Source organism: Acomys minous, assembly GCF_964271855.1.
Source record: "Acomys minous genome assembly, chromosome: 6".
Taxonomy (NCBI): Eukaryota; Metazoa; Chordata; class Mammalia; order Rodentia; family Muridae; genus Acomys; species Acomys minous.
Window position 1 is genome coordinate 92,677,611 of NC_140487.1, and position 15,597 is coordinate 92,693,207.

Sequence of the window (15,597 nt, forward strand, 5' to 3'; positions counted from 1 at the left end):
AGGGGAGAAAGCAAGCGGACCTCAGAACCTTGCCTGTTCGCTAAAGAGTGTGGAGGTCTACGTTTGTGACGTCCCGCAGATTGCTTTCACTGTACACGTTTCTTCGGGACTGAAATCCTGATCATCGTTCTTGCATTCTCTGCGATATCTGGCCCAGACCGTGTAAGGGATCTGTTTGTAGTCGGTGGTGTACAGGAAGTGGACAGACCTCTGTCAAAAGTGAGGAAGAGTGAACGGACTGTGTCTGAACACAAAGGCAGAAGTGATGTTACCCTGAGAGATTCCATATTCGAGTTGGAGGTTGCATGATAGGGTTTAGTAGGAAATTCAAAGCCTGTGCGGTCCTATTGGGGATTGCAGATAATTGATTTAGGGATGGAGGATGAATGATTAGGGGCTTATGGTTGCAGGAATTGGGTAGGACCTTAACTACGAAGATTTTTTTATTCTGTATATGAAGAAAAGCTATTGACTTCCTAAGAAGGAGAAAACTTGTTTATAGGGACATTTGTGTCTGCATTGGAGGGGCTTGTCAGTAAATCCGGCAGAGCTGATGAGGTCAGCCAAAGTGGGAAGATGGAAGGAACTTTTATGGGTAAGAGGGAGAAGAGGTGAAGATGACCTGATAGTTCTCGTTTGCTACCCAATGAAGGCAACCGAGGAGAGTGATTTTTTGCTAGGTATATGTTTTGTACAGTTTTGACCATTAGCTTTTTGTAATACTGTTAAGACAAACTATCAAATCTCATTTGGTTGTTTTCAAGTAAGAAAGGCATGAAAGAAAAAGCAGAAAGACGAGACAGACATTTAAAAACACTCCTTTTGGTGAAGAAAAATGACACTTTATGTGGAGGCAGAGCTAGCAATGTGATTACTGTTACCATGACAACCAAGTGCTAAACAAAGGCTTGTATTTCAAGAAGTCCTGTATCTCTATGGGGAATTTTTAGTTGATCCTTAAAGGTTACCGATATATTCAGGAGAATTTTGTTCTCTCAAATATTTCAGCCTTGGACTATATAGGAAAAGTCTCTTTTAAATGACTTATTCCTTAGTTAGTATTCCTTTATCTCTAGTCAGATAATTCCTTTTTAAAATCTTTATTAGGGTTTAAGATTAATTTATTGTGAGTGCACATGTGGAGGCCTGATGATAACTTGTAGGGGTTGGTTCTCCTTCTGCCAGGAGGTCCTAGAACTCAAACTCCAGTTGCTAGTTTTGACAGCAAGCATCTTTATCCTCTGAGCCATCTCATTGGCCCTAGATTTTTTAGCTGTTGTTATCATTACTGTTGTGATACGTGTATGGGAGAGCAGGAGTTCTTGTCCCACTGAGTGCATGTGGAGGTCAGAGGACAGCTTTCCAGAGGCTGTTGTTCTTTGTTTCCACCTTGCATCCTGGGACTTGAACTCAGGCCACTAGCCCTGCAATAGCAAGTGCTAAGATGCCTGGTCTACCTCAGACAATATCTTTTTGCTAAAATTGAAAACAATGCTCATAAGGTGAAAAATTAAGACTTAAAAAAGTAAATAGCTGGACACAGTGGTGCACACCTGTAAACCCAGTACTTAGGGAGCCTGAGGTAGGTGGATCTCGGTGAGTTTAAGGCCAGCCTGATCTACAAAGTGAGTCCAGGACAGCCAAGGCTACGCAGGGAAATCTGTCTTGAAAAACAAAACAACAACAAAACCCAGTAAATGCTGGCAGGGGTTGGTGGTGCACATCTGTATCCCAGCACCTGGGCGCAGGGAAGGGGGGGTTGGGTAAGCCTCATAATTCCCAGAAAGCCACACACACAAATATCAAACCAAAAATTTTACAATACAGTTGATAAACGACTATAATGAACACATTCACCAACAAACTCACTCTTGTAGCAATGAACAGGAAAGTCTCTGTCCCCGCAAAATGGCCTGTGAAGTAATCTGTGTTCATGGTGCAGACCCATAGCCATATTTGCTGGCTAGTCTCGCTGTTCTGTGTACTCCCCTATACAGCAAACATTCAGCTTCCACCTCGCTTGAGTTTTAAATCTATGTCTAATTTCCTGCTGCATACTTTGAGTCAATACCAATGAGGCAAAGTGCAGACTATATAGTCTTTTCTCTACAGGTCAGCATTCACTGTTTTTTGTTTTGTTTTGTTTCGTTTTTTGAGACAGGGTCTCTCTCTCTCTCTATAGTACCTTGATCTCACTGTGTACACTAACCTACCCTCAGATTCACAGAGTTCTATCTGCTTTCCAAATGCTGGGGTTAAAGGCGAGTACCACCATACCTAAATCACTAAATTGAATTCAAGACTAAGATTTGGGGGCAGTCATCTGTGGTGCTGCATGGGAAGCAGAGGAAGGTGGATCTGTGTGAATTCCAGGCCAGCCAGGACTATATAATGAGAACTTGTCGTGTGTGTGTGTATGTGTGTGTGTGTGTGTGTGTGTGTGTGTGTGAGAGAGAGAGAGAGAGAGTGAGTGTGGGGGGGGGGGGAAGAGACACTGTCTCACTAAGTAGTCCTGGTTGTCCTGGAACTCACTGTGTAGGCTAGCCTCAAAGTCACAGAAATCCATCTGCCTCTTTGCTGGCATTAAAATCCTGTGCCATGAGACCTTGAATTTAGAAAAATATTTTGGGGTAAAATATGTTCTTCCTTTAGTGAATAGATATTCTTGTTACTAAATTAAATATTAAGGTTAATTTATAGGCTGAATGACTCTGGAATATGAAAGCAATCAAAATCTATTGACATTTAATCTTGTATTTTTCTCTGCATTGGACATTGAACATAGTAGGCAAGTTTGATACATCCTCAGATTTGTAAGCATTTAATCTTATTAATCTGTAGTTACATTTCATATAAGCAACATATTTTGCCAATAATTTTGTTATTATGTGGTTAAGTGATGTTTCTTCTGTGTTTAACAACATTTCTTTATTTCTGTAGGGTACTGAGGATTAGAAATTGAATAAATCACTCACCAATTATAGAGCCTGTAGCTCCTCTAGAAAAAGTTCCAGATGAATACCAGGTACAGAAACTTTATTTTATTGAGCATATATTTAGATTTTTAAAAAAAAATTCATGTGCAGGAGTGTTTTGCCTGTATGTATGTGTGTATATATTCACACCATATACATGGGAGAAGGGATTTGATGCCTTGGAACTGGAGCTGTAGGTAGTTGTGAGCTGCTGTGCAGGTGCTGAGCCGCCTCTCCGGACCCGCTCTTACTGTTCCGAGTTAAGGTCTTGCAGTGTAGCCCTGACTAGCCTCACATGCACGCGCTCCTTCCGCCTCATCCTTCCAGGGGCTGCGAGAGTAGGCCTGTGCCAGTGTGCTGCCTGCTTGTTTAGTTATTCGAGGTGGAGGTCTTGCTGTGTGTTGCTGAGGCTGATCTCGAAACACTGCACTCATTTAGATAACTGTCTCCTCGGCCTCTCAAACTTTGTGGCCGCAGACACCTGCCGCCATGTCTGGCTTCAAAATATTCTCATGCGGCGTTTTGTTACAGCTATCCACATTAACTTGAGAAGGACTCTGGCTCCACATTCAATTAGGTGGACCCTTCTATCTGGTTCACTCACTAAGCCCCAGTCCTCACTGTAAGAGGAGTGCTTTCTAATTGATTACCATTATTAAGAATGGTAAGGGTGAGAATGCTTATTAAGGGATGGAGAGGTGGCTCAGAGGTTAAGAACACTGACTGTCCTCCCAGAGGTCCTGAGTTCAATTCCCAGCAACTACATGGTGTACATGTAGACCACTGTATACAGAATAAGTAAACAAACCTTTTTAAAAAAGGATGCTTATTTAAAAAGCTGGGCATGGCGGCACACACCTTTAATCCCAACACTGGGGAGGCAGAGGCAGGAGGATCTCTGTAAATTTGAGTCCAGCCTGGTCTACAAAGCAAGTCTAGGGGTGGGCAAAGCTACACAGAGAAACCCTGTCTGGAATAACAAAAAACAAAAAAACAAAAAAAACCACAAAAAAACAAAAACAAAACTTATTAAACTAAAGGAGAAGCATTTAGTAAATACTAGCTCCCTTTCCCTTTCCCCTTACACTTAGTGACACAGATGTTCATGTTGGTGAGACATTAACCGAGGCTGTAAGTTAGAAGATTGCTAACTACCACCCTAGAGGGATGGAAAGTTTTGGGGTTTCTCCTTTCTAAGCTTCTCTCTTGGCCCATCCCATGTTTCTCCATGGTCCCCTAAGCCTTTCCTTTTATGTGGAGTAGAAGGGAGGAGCTGGCCACCTGTGCCTGCTTTTCCTGGTCTGTTATTCCATGGAGGACCTGGCACCCTGGCTTGGATGATTTAGGGTTTTTTGGACGATTTTTTACCCTAGAGAATAACAATTAATGCTGGCATATGGATTTTTTTTCTTCTTCTCAGCTACAGTTATACCCATGGGGAGATTTTATATTCTCTGTTGTTTCCATTGTGCCAGATGTTTTTGATGAAGACAATAGGAAATGTGACCCAGGGAGGCTATCGTATTCCTTTTCCTTTAATTTGGACCCTTCTGCTGCATCACACTGCTGCAGTATTTATTTTATTTTCATTTATTAATTAATCTATTTTGAGACAGAGTCTCCTTGTAAAACCCTGGCTGTCTTGGAACTCACTATGTAGACAAGGCTGGCCTCTGCCTCCCAAGTGTTGGGATTAAAGGGGTATGCCACCATACCTGGCTCCATGCAGTATTTTTTTAAATGAATAAAGTACAGCATACAGGTATTGATCAATTTACTGTCATATAGTTAATAAGTGGCATAATTAGGATTTCAGCTGGCATGACTCTTTATTGTGCTGAGGAAATAAACCAAAACTATGATTGTAGATTGATCTTTAAAGGTACTATGGACTGTGGAAAATGAATGAAAAAACAAGAAATAAAACATTGAACACTTAACAATGAACTAGAAACTATTTTAAAGCATTTACATATGTGTTCAATATTCAATATTCAGGGCAGCATTGGTATTATTTTTTGTCTTATTTGAGTCCTTAGCATGACTCCTCAACTGTTTATTGGCTGGCCTGGAATTTCCAGTCATGGCCTCCAAAGGACATGGGGATACCTAGCAAAGAGACTTAACTTTGTTATAAAATGTATACTATTTGCTTTTCCTTGTACTTTACTTATTTTTATAGGTTTTGTTCAAGCAAGATGGTACCTTTCCACTTTTCCCCATCAAAACTGGCACTTTGGAACCCAATGCCAATTGGAGATTTCATATACTTGCATCTCAGTTACTACAGGTATGTTTTTCTTTTCATATCAGCCCAGTATAAGCACAAATCATAAAAGAATATGTAAAGCAGACTTGATTGTTATTGCTAATTATAAGTTGGGCTGCCTAACTCCAAAAGTCCAATGTTTTGTTGTTGTTTTTTATTTTTTTGAGACAGGGTTTCTCTGTGTAGCCTTGGTTGTCCTGGACTCACTTTGTAGACCAAGCTGGCCTCCAACTTACAGAGATCCAGCTGCCTGTGCCTCCTGGAGCCACTGCATCGAACCGTGTGTGTGTGTGTGTGTGTGTGTGTGTGTGTGTGTGTGTGCGCGCGCGCGTGTGTGTGTCCCCGCGCGCTCGTGCTCACCCATTTGTGGAAGCCAGTGGTTGGTCCAGTATCTTCCCCTATTGCTCTCCAACTTTCTTTTGAAACAGGACCTGAGTAGGTCTGGAGCTTGCCTTTGCAGTAGACTGCTAGCCAGCTTACCCCCATTCTACCAAACAAATACTGGGGTGATACAGGTGGTGCCACTTGAGGAGCCAAACTCAAGTTCTTTGCTTTCCTGGTAGGAACCATTTCCCCAGATTCTAAAATCTGAAGCTTAGACTGGCAAAATGGCTGAGTGGGTAAAGGCAGTTGGCCTCAAAATCTGAAATGTGTTGAGTATCAACAAGATACTATAAAGTATTCCATTCCATGTCTTATCCAAATAAAAAAATAGTTATATAAAAATCACTGTCAGACTATATGTATAATGTGTTTATTTTATTGTGTATAATGTGTTTATAAACATAAGTGAATTTTTTCCTTTCTTTTTTTTTTTTTTGAGACAGGGTTTCTCTGTGTAGCCTTGACTGTCCTGGACTCGCTTTGTAGACCAGGCTGGTCTCGAACTTACAGCAATCTGCCTGCCTCTGCTTCCCAAGTGCTGGGATTAAAGGTGTGTGCCACCACCGCCCGGCCTAATATAAGTGAATTTCATGTTTAGATTTGAGTTCCATTTCCAAGAATATGTATGCGCAAATATTTGCAAACCTGAACTACTTTTGGTCTCAAGTAGTTTGAGTAAGCAATTGCTCAACCTAATCATTTTTCACTAAAAGTTCCTATGGGATAAAAATCCCGTGTTTGTTAAACCTTCCTTATGCTTTTGAGAAATAATCTTAATTTCACAGTTAAACTATTTTCCCAATTTAAGGTTCTGAAAATTGTCGGAATGTGAATGCTTGTGCTTCAGCACAGTGTCTGTGGAGCCCTGAGGAGACAGCTGAGGCAGGAATGACCGAGTTAGACGGCGTGTGCTCCTCTAGGTCTGCATAGGACCTTTTGAAAGAAGTTTAGACTTTAACAGTTATCAATTGAAATGTTGTGTCTAAGGACTTAGTTGCTAAAAGGAGTATTCTGTGGAGGATAGATTATAGTGTAGAGAGCCAAGTCTGTCTAACCCTGACCCTAACCCTAACCCTAACCCTAACCCCAACCCTAACCCTAACCCTAACCCTAACCCTAAAACCCTAAAACCCTAAAACCCTAACCCTAACCCTGAGTAACCAGAGATTTTTTTTTCCCATAGTGATTTAAGGGATGCTTAACTGGAGTCAGACTGTCTGGACCCTTAAGTCCTGACACTACCAATTCTTATTTAAATGACTCCTATAAAGTAGTCAAAGATCAGTGTCCTTACTTAGAAGATAAATTTAAAAGTACGGTCATGTGTAGTTCAAGTACATGAAACTTGACATGCTAGGTAAACACTCTACCATATGGGCAACACATGATCCTTTGCAAGTACTTTTAAAATTTCTAGACAGGGGCTGAAGAGATGACTGCTCTTCCAGAGGTCCTGAGTTCAATTCCCAGCAACCACATGGTGGCTCACAGCCATCCATAATGAGATCTGGTGCCCTCTTCTGGCCTACATGTGTACATGCAGGCACAGTACTGTATACATAATAAGTAAGTCTTTTAAAAAACTTTTTTTCTGGACAAGATCTTCCTACATAGCTCTGGGTGGCCTGGAAGTTCCTGTATAGACCAGACTGGCCTTAACCTCACAGAGATCTGCTAGCCTCTGCCTTTGTTTTGTTTTGTTAATTTGAAAAAAATAATATCTGGTCTTTCTTTCTGACTTCTTGTTCTTTGTACATATTTTGTTTTCCCTCTTAATTCCTTGAAGTTTCTTTCTTTTTTTGGTGTTTTGAGACAGTGTTTCTCTTGTAGTCCTGGTTGTCCTAGACTTGCTTTGTAGACCAGGCTGGCCTTGAGCCCACAGAGATCTGCCTGCTTCTGTCTCTCAAGTGCTGGATTAAAGGCATATGCCACCGCACCTGGCCTTTTTAAACTTTGTTTTAAATAATTTATCTTTAATCATGTTAGTACAGGTGCCAGAAGAGGCCAGATCCCCTGGAACTGGAATTGTAGGTGATTGTGAGCCACCTGAAGGTGCTGGGATTGAACTCGGGTCTTCTGGAAGATCAGTATGAGCTCTTACTACTGAGCCATCTTGCCAGCCTCCACCCGCACCCACTAGCCCCCTTTTTAAGACAGGGTCCTGTACATAGCTGTGGCTGGCCTGGCCACTATGTGTATCAGTTTCGCCTGCACCTCTTGAGCTCTGAGACTAAGGGTTCATGCCACCATGACCAGCTCTTTTGTTTTAAATATGTTTCTTTATGCTTTGTATTTAAGGATGCTATGTAAGAGTAACTTTACTTTTAAATTCTGTGTTACTTTTTATAATCAGTACTTCTACAGAAGGTTTTTCTTTAATGTGAATATTTTCTTTTTCTTTTTCTTTTTCTTTTTTGAGACAGGGTTTCTCTATGTATCCCTGGCTGTCCTGGACTCATTTTGTAAACCAGGCTGGCCTCAAACTCACAAAGATCTATCTGCCTCTGCCTCCCAAGTGCTGGGATTACAGGCGTGCACCACTGCACCCAGCTAATGTAGATATTTTCTAATGTGGACATTAGGTATACCACATTCATAAAAGACTTTTCTTATTTTTCAGAAAGCCAAAGCTTGTGGTAACTGAAAAGGTCATTCGACTTGCTTATCGTCATGCTAAGCAATATAAAAAAAATGTGTCGTGCTTCTTACTTGGTTCTCTCACAGTGGATGAAGGTAACATGTTGTTAAAAAATTGTATGTATGTATGTATGTATGTATATTTTATGGAGCTTTATGTGGTGGTGCACACCTTTAATTCCAGCATTCAAGGAGGCAGAGGCAGGTGGACCTTTGAGTTTTATGCCAGCCTGGTCTACAGAGAGAGTTCTGTGACAGCCAGAGCTACATAGAGAGACTCTGTTATAGAATGTGCATCTATTTCAGCCAGCTAGTGTATGTGCTTTTGCTAATTTCTATGTTGTACACCACGGATATGAAAATGAGTAAAACTATCCATTACAGAATTCACTATAGTCACCTCATAGACTATATAAGCAAATCATTTTTTTAATGTAAGATTTTAGTATACTACTAGTATGATCAAAATACTTTGTTAAAAATGTAGTTTTGTAGGCTGGAGGGATGGCTCAGCAGTTAAGAGCACTGCCTACTCTTCCTAAAGGTCCTGAGTTTAATTCCCAGAAACCACATGGTGGCTCACAACCATCTTTAATGAGATCTGGGGCCTCTGCTGGCCTACAGTTGTACATGCAGGCAAAACATTGTATACATAATAAATAAATCTTTTTTAAAAATGTAGTTTTGCTTGGTGGATTTATGTTTTTAATTAGCATGCTGCATAATAGTTGGTATTTTGTTCTGCAGATGAAGAAGGAGTGACACTGACAGTAGAGCGCTTTGACCCTGGTCGAGAAGCACCTGAGTGCTCAGAAAGAACTCCTACTGCTTCTCTCCCTGGAGATGCTGTGATCCCCTGTAAAGTCCACATGTCAGGACTCTGCTCAAGAGATGGAATAGTTCATAACGCAGATGACTTTAGTTCAGCTTTAAAGGTGAAGTTCATTGATAACATTACTCTTTTTATAACAATTTTTATTTTTTGAAATTGTGATATAATTGCATCATCTCCCCCTTTCTTCTCTGCACCCCCTTCCATGTAAGAGCCCCTTGTGTTCTTTCAGATTTATGGCTTTTAAAAAAATTAGTATTGCAGATACTCACACATGTAACTTCAGCCTCCTCTGTGTAGTGTTACCTTAGGGCTTGATGTAGGCTAACCAGTGAATGTGCTCTTCCCCACTCTCAACATTTCCCCACTTCCTGTAGCTCTTTGTCTAAGGTTGAGGCCTCAGAACATTTCTCCCTTTCATATTAGCATATCCATTGGTGGTGTCATCATTCTTTGGGGGCTTATTTAGGCAGCCATGTTGATGAGACTTTATTTATGTAGCCTCTGTAACATTTCTAGTAGAAACAATCGCATAGCAAACATTCTATGCTCTGCTCTTGCAGCCTCTCTGTCCTACTCACCAGTGATTGCTGGGCCTTGGGTACAGGAGTTGTGTTATAGGTGGAGCGGTTGGGACTTAGCTCTCTGCAGTTCGACTGGTCGTGGTTTTTTGTAATGGTCTCCTGCTAAAAAGAGACGTTTCTTTGATGAGGAGTAAGAACTACACTTGTCTGTGTTTATAGGATAAATATGTAGAATGTACTTAGGAACTATGTAGTTTAGTAACCTTACAGTTGAAGGTTTCCTAGAATCCATAGCTTTCTTTAGCCCTGGGTAGTTGACCAGCTTTGCAGTGCCCGGCATGATTTCTCTCTTCAGTGGGTCTGAAGTCCAGTGAGAAAGCTATTGGTTACCAGTGTTGTTGCCTCAGTTACTGTGCCATGCTGTCCTTGTTTTGGTTTGTTCGTAGGTGTCATATCTGGGCAGGGCTTATGCTAGCCTCCCTTGGAAGTTTGCACGGCACCTTCTAGTGCTCTGAAAGTTAGTCCTCAGGGAGGAGGCCTTGGGTCAGATCCAACCCAGGTGCTGAGTCCTGTGTCTGAAGTATAGATGACATTATTTTTCATTACATATGAGAATCAAATTGTGTGTGGTTTGTAATATATCAAATTTGTATTTGAGAATTATTTATAATGATATGTTATTGAGTCATTGTGGACTTAAAAATCCAAAGTAGTGTGGTCTCTGAGGCTAGAGATTGTAGGTCAGGGGTGTAGGTGATATTCAGGAAAAGGAAGTGGTGTGACCGAGACAGGAGCGTTCAGGAAGTGCTCAGGGGTGCTAATGTATGTAGACTTGCTAAGGGCAGTTAGACTGGAACGTTAATGTAGTCAGATTATAGAGAGCTTTATTAGGTGAAGACATTTCTTTTGTGTATATAATTATTAGGGGTTTCTAAAAAGAAACAATTCTGTCAAATCTGACCAAGCAGGCTTACTGAAATCAGAGAGAGTGGTCTACTAGGTTGGATGTATATTACAGAGGGGTGTGTGTGTGTGTGTGTGTGTGTGTGTGTGTGTGTGTGTGTGTGTGTATGTGTGTGTGTGTATGTATGTTTGTATGTACAGAATAGAAAGGGCACAATAGATACAGGTAAATATGTAAGAAGAGCTACCCCAATTTGAGAACCAAAAAGAAATGATTGAGATTCTCTAAGACTGGGTCATAATTAACTTATATACACCCCCACCACCCCCAGTGTAGTAAAATTTATTAGGAGTGATAATTGCCCGACAAGAATTTGAAAAGCTGCTAGGACATTTCCAAGTTGGGAATTTATAAGGGAGCTTAGGACTTGCTTTGATAAAATTATTCACATAATCTTTTGATCATCTGGAAGAAATGAGAATTGAAATGTTGTGAATTAGAATTAATTTAATTTTGTTAAATGTAAGATACAGAAGTATATGTAGCGGTGTTAAATGAACTGTAAAGATATGGTTGCATTTCAAAGTCCTAAAGTAATTGTGTGATATTGGTTCCTCAGGCTTTACAACACCATGTGTGCAGCAGAGAGTTCTTGGACTGTGGAAAGCTGCTTTCCCTGCGAGCTCACATCACCGCCCAGGAGAGTTTGGACAGTGTGGATTTTGAGTTGCATTGGGCAGCAGTGACTCTAGCAAACTCTTTCAAGTGTGCACCTGTGAAGCCCATCCCCATTATCCCTACAGCACTAGCAAGGAACTTAGGTAGTAAGCTGAGTATTTCTCAAGTTCAAGGAACCTATAAACATGGGTAAGTAAAAGAGCCATTAGTCTAAGCTCGTAAGTACTGGTTGAATTAATATATTTTTCAACATAGCCACATAATACTAAATACTATAGTCAATTTACATGTCAGATATCCAGCCATTTGATATCAGTGGTCAAAGAAGATAAAAATGCTTATTTCTAAGTATTTGTTGCTGGGGATTGAACATCCGGTCTTGCACATGCTAAGCATACACTCAATTGCTGTAGTATAGCATAGCCTATTAATTTTATTGCATAGTTGTACCTCACACCTCATCCTACAAAGTAAATTGGTGGTTAAAAAAAAATAAATTAAAATAGATTTCAGGGCATGATGTCAGACACCTTTAATATTAGTACTTAGGAGACAGATTTCTGTGAGTTTGAAGCAAACCTGGTCTACATAGTGAATTCCAGAAAAAACCAGGGCTGCATAGTGACCCTACCAGAAAGAAAGAGGTGGGTGGGGAAGAAAGAAGAGAAGCTTGGCTGTAAGGCTAGATTAGTAGAGTACATGTATGTACAATTATGAATCTGAGCTTAGTCCCCACGTCTCCAGGACCACACGAAAAATACCTGCTGATACATGGTTTCAGTCTTAAAAAAAAAAAAAAGTGGAAGGCAGGCGTGGTGGCACAGGCTTTTAATCGCAGCATTCAGGAGGCAGAGGCAGGCAGATTGTTGTGAGTTAGAGGCCAGTCTGGTCTGCAAAGCAAGTCCAGGACAGTCAAGGCTACACAGAGAAACCCCGTCTTGAAAAAACCAAAAGAAAAAGTGGAGGAGAAAATACATTGTATGTTGCCTACCTTATGGGCTATTTTCTTTTTTTTAACCAAGATCTGACAGAATCTAAGAAATGCTGGAGAATTTGTTCCTAACGTGTACTGTAGCTGTTAGTAACGAGCACGAACACAAGGACAGGGAAAGGTTTTCAGTGTTCTCGCTCTCCACATTGTCAGCTGTTGAGAGTGGAGCTCCCTTTTGTAGCAGGAGCAGATCCCCTGCAGCTCACTGTCCCTCAGCCTCTCAGGCCAAGGTGTATGCTTTCCAACCCTCGCCGGGCTGCTTGCCTCAGTCCTCGCTTTCTTTACACCTACTGAGCAGGGTTAGAGAGGAAGTACCCTTGTTGACAGCGTGAGGAGCAATGGCTGTAAACGTTAGACTTTTTAGAGTTTCCTTTCCCACTGGCTCCACTGCAGTTCCTGGTAGGTCTCTCAAGCCAAAAATGTTTGCCAGGGTAGACTTAACTCCGGCCCAGAGAGAGACCGAGAGACTTTTTCTTTGTAATAGCCAGGAAATCCCATTTTTATTTTCACATTCTGATCAGAGTGATGCCTGCTGGTTGAAATGGTGGAGAAGGAAATGTGTTAATTATCTTACAAATGATCAAAAGCCACAATGAGCAAAAAACTACTTGAACGAACCATTTTATCTTTTGGAATAATAAAGTGCCCCTTAACTGAGGCATGAGTTATTTGTTGTTAAAATTAACCAACAAGGGGCTGGAGAGATGGCTCAGTGGTGAAGAGCGCTGCCTGCTCTTCCAAAGGTCCTGAGCTCAATTCCCAGCAACCACATGGTGGCTCATAACCATCTATAATGTGATATGGCGCCCTCTTCTGGCTTGCAGGAGTACATGCAAGCAGAGAACTGTATACATAATAATAAATAAATAAATCTTTAAAAAAAAATTAACCAACAAGTGATTTCTTTTTATTTGTACCCAAATGTTTACTTAGGCAGAGTAGATTGTCTTTTCATGATCTGTCTGGAACCCCTGAGTATTCTCCAGTAAGCATGACATGGTGGTAGCCAATATTTTAGATTTTTAAAAAATTGTCTGTGTGTGTGTCTAAGAGTGGTTTTGTACAAGTCATGCAGGTGCTTGAGGAAGCCAAAAGAAGATGCTGGATCCTCTGGAGTTGGAGTTACAGGTAGTTGTGAGCTGCCCAACATGGGTGCTGGGAACCAAACTTGGGACCTGTGCTAGAGCAGTGTGGGCTGTAAGTCTCTGAGCCATCTCCTCAGCCCTTGCCTTAGGATTGTATCCAGCCCATGGTTTTATAATGTCCTTTTAGGGAAAGTGGGTTTTAAGTTTTGTTATCATACTCTTTGGCAGCGGTTGGAGGAATATTGTATGTAGATTAATTATACCTCCCTTAATGCAGTCTCTTTCACTGAAAAGTCACATTTCTTATATCAAATTGCACACTTCCCATAACAGGAAATTCACTTTTTTCAATAACTTAATTGATTCTAAAATTGTCCTCTTTAATGTTAACACTAATTAAAAGTGACATGTAAGTAGAGGAGTAAAATATTTTATTTACTAGTAAATGGCTATTTTAATAGGTAAAAAGTTTTACATAGCTGGATGTGGTGGTGCACACCTTTAATCCCAGCACTCAGGGAAGCAGAGGCCAGCCTGATCTACAAAGCAAGTCCAGGACAGCCAAGGCTACACAGAGAAACCTTATCTTGAAAAACCAAAACAAAAAAAAAATTTTTTTTTTACATATTGTCTTTGTAGTCTTTTTTTCATTCACTACCTAAAATATGTTTCAAGACTGCCTCTTTTGGGTTAAACTTAAATTTAACTTACTTAATTTACTTCCTACTGTTAACATACTTAAAATTATTCTTACATAAGTTTTTTCTGTTTAGATATATTACCATGGATGAAACACGCAAATTGTTACTTTTGTTGGAATCTGATCCCAAAGTCTATTCTTTACCATTAGTGGGAATGTAAGTATCATCTGCTTAAGAAAACCTCTCAGCTTAGTGTGTATCAAATAAATCAGGAAAATTGAGTGTATTATGAGTGATGAGCTCATCTTCTGTTGTTGCTTTTTTGTGTTTATATTTTGGTTGCTTGTTTTTTGTTTGTTTGTTTTTATTTGAGACATGGCCTTTCTATGTAGCCCTGGCTGGCCTGGAACTCACAAAGATCCTCCTGTCTCTGCTTCCAGAGTGCTGGGATTAAAGGAATATGCCACCATATCTGGCCTGAGCTGATTTTATAAACCTACAAAAGCTGGTGGCTCTTATGCTTCTGTATTTTAGTGTTTATCAGCTACCAAAGTCTCTCTGAATCCTAGTTTAAGTTGAAGATCTTCAGCCTTCCCTCAATTTTTCTTTGTATCTTGAAGAATCCAGGGCTTAACATAATAGAATTTAAAAACTTGTTGACAGGCAGTTGTATAGAAATTCCCTTTAGTGTTAATGGTTTCTCTTTATAGTTAGTGCATTAATGACATTGAAAAAGATGATTCAGAAACTCATATTTATTCAGTATCTATTACGTGCTTTCTTTTTGCATGTTTGGTTCTGTGTTGGGGCTTAAAATCCCTTCTCAAGGAATTTATATTCAAACTGAAGTGATAAGATATTCACAAATATAAAATAATAGACAATAATAAAGTATATGACTTATCTATGAATGAACACTAAAAAATAAACACAGGGTTTGTAAAAGAAGTTATCATGGCTGGGAGTGGTGGCCTTGAGTTTAAGTACAACCTAGTGCCTTGTAAAAACAAAAATAAATAGATTAATTAATTAATTAAAAATAAAGGGTTAATTGTGGCAGTTTTGTTTGTTTGTTTTGTCTTTTGTTTTTCAAAACTGAGTTTCTCAGTGCAACCATGGCTGTCCTAGAACTTGCACTGTAGAGCAGGCTGGCCTCAAACTCAGATCTGCCTGCCTCTGCCTCCCGAGTGCTGGGATTAAAGGTGTGCGCTACAACTCCCTGGCAATTGTGGGCATTTTCTTGTCAAGTATTTCTGTAGTTTGGGCTACATATATGTATATGTTATAGCATTTTATCCTCTCCACAATTCTAATTTAGGCCACAGAGTTTGGTCTCTAATTTTGTTCATTTCCAATCCATGCTGATTTATTCTGATTACCCTTTTTTACCCCCACGAACCATTTTTCTCTCCTACGTCCAAATGAAAATGATCAAAGAACATGTACTTGTTTCTTTGATATGTAGATGTGATATATTCATGTTGCCATAGATATCTATGTAGTCCCTCTCTTAATTACCAGTGTGAGTCTTTATCTGTGAAGGTTTTAATGTACTGCTGTTGAGTTTCAAGACTCGGTCTTAGAAAGGATGTAATCCAAAGTATGTTAATTTTAAATGGCTGTGGATGTTTTCTCTTTATTTTTGTTTTTATTTTGAGGTATGATCTCCCTGTGTAG

The 15,597-nt window shown here is 40.1% G+C and overlaps 1 protein-coding gene across 5 annotated transcripts in view; it reads left to right on the forward strand.

Annotated features, from left to right (window-relative positions):
* Nucleotides 1-15,597, forward strand: part of STIL (STIL centriolar assembly protein) — a 51,284-nt gene that overhangs the window by 1,620 nt on the left and 34,067 nt on the right. For 4 of the 5 annotated variants that reach the window (XM_084787823.1, XM_084787821.1, XM_084787824.1 and 1 more), the window contains exons 2-7: nucleotides 2,941-3,025; nucleotides 5,158-5,265; nucleotides 8,249-8,361; nucleotides 9,013-9,200; nucleotides 11,145-11,392; nucleotides 14,053-14,136. In XM_084787823.1, coding sequence (XP_084643949.1) covers nucleotides 3,015-3,025; nucleotides 5,158-5,265; nucleotides 8,249-8,361; nucleotides 9,013-9,200; nucleotides 11,145-11,392; nucleotides 14,053-14,136 — 752 coding nt within the window. In that variant the 5' untranslated portion in view covers nucleotides 2,941-3,014. Of the gene's footprint in view, nucleotides 1-2,940; nucleotides 3,026-5,157; nucleotides 5,266-8,248; nucleotides 8,362-9,012; nucleotides 9,201-11,144; nucleotides 11,393-14,052; nucleotides 14,137-15,597 lie in introns of those variants that run through there. The other variant, XM_084787825.1, reaches the window with a different exon arrangement.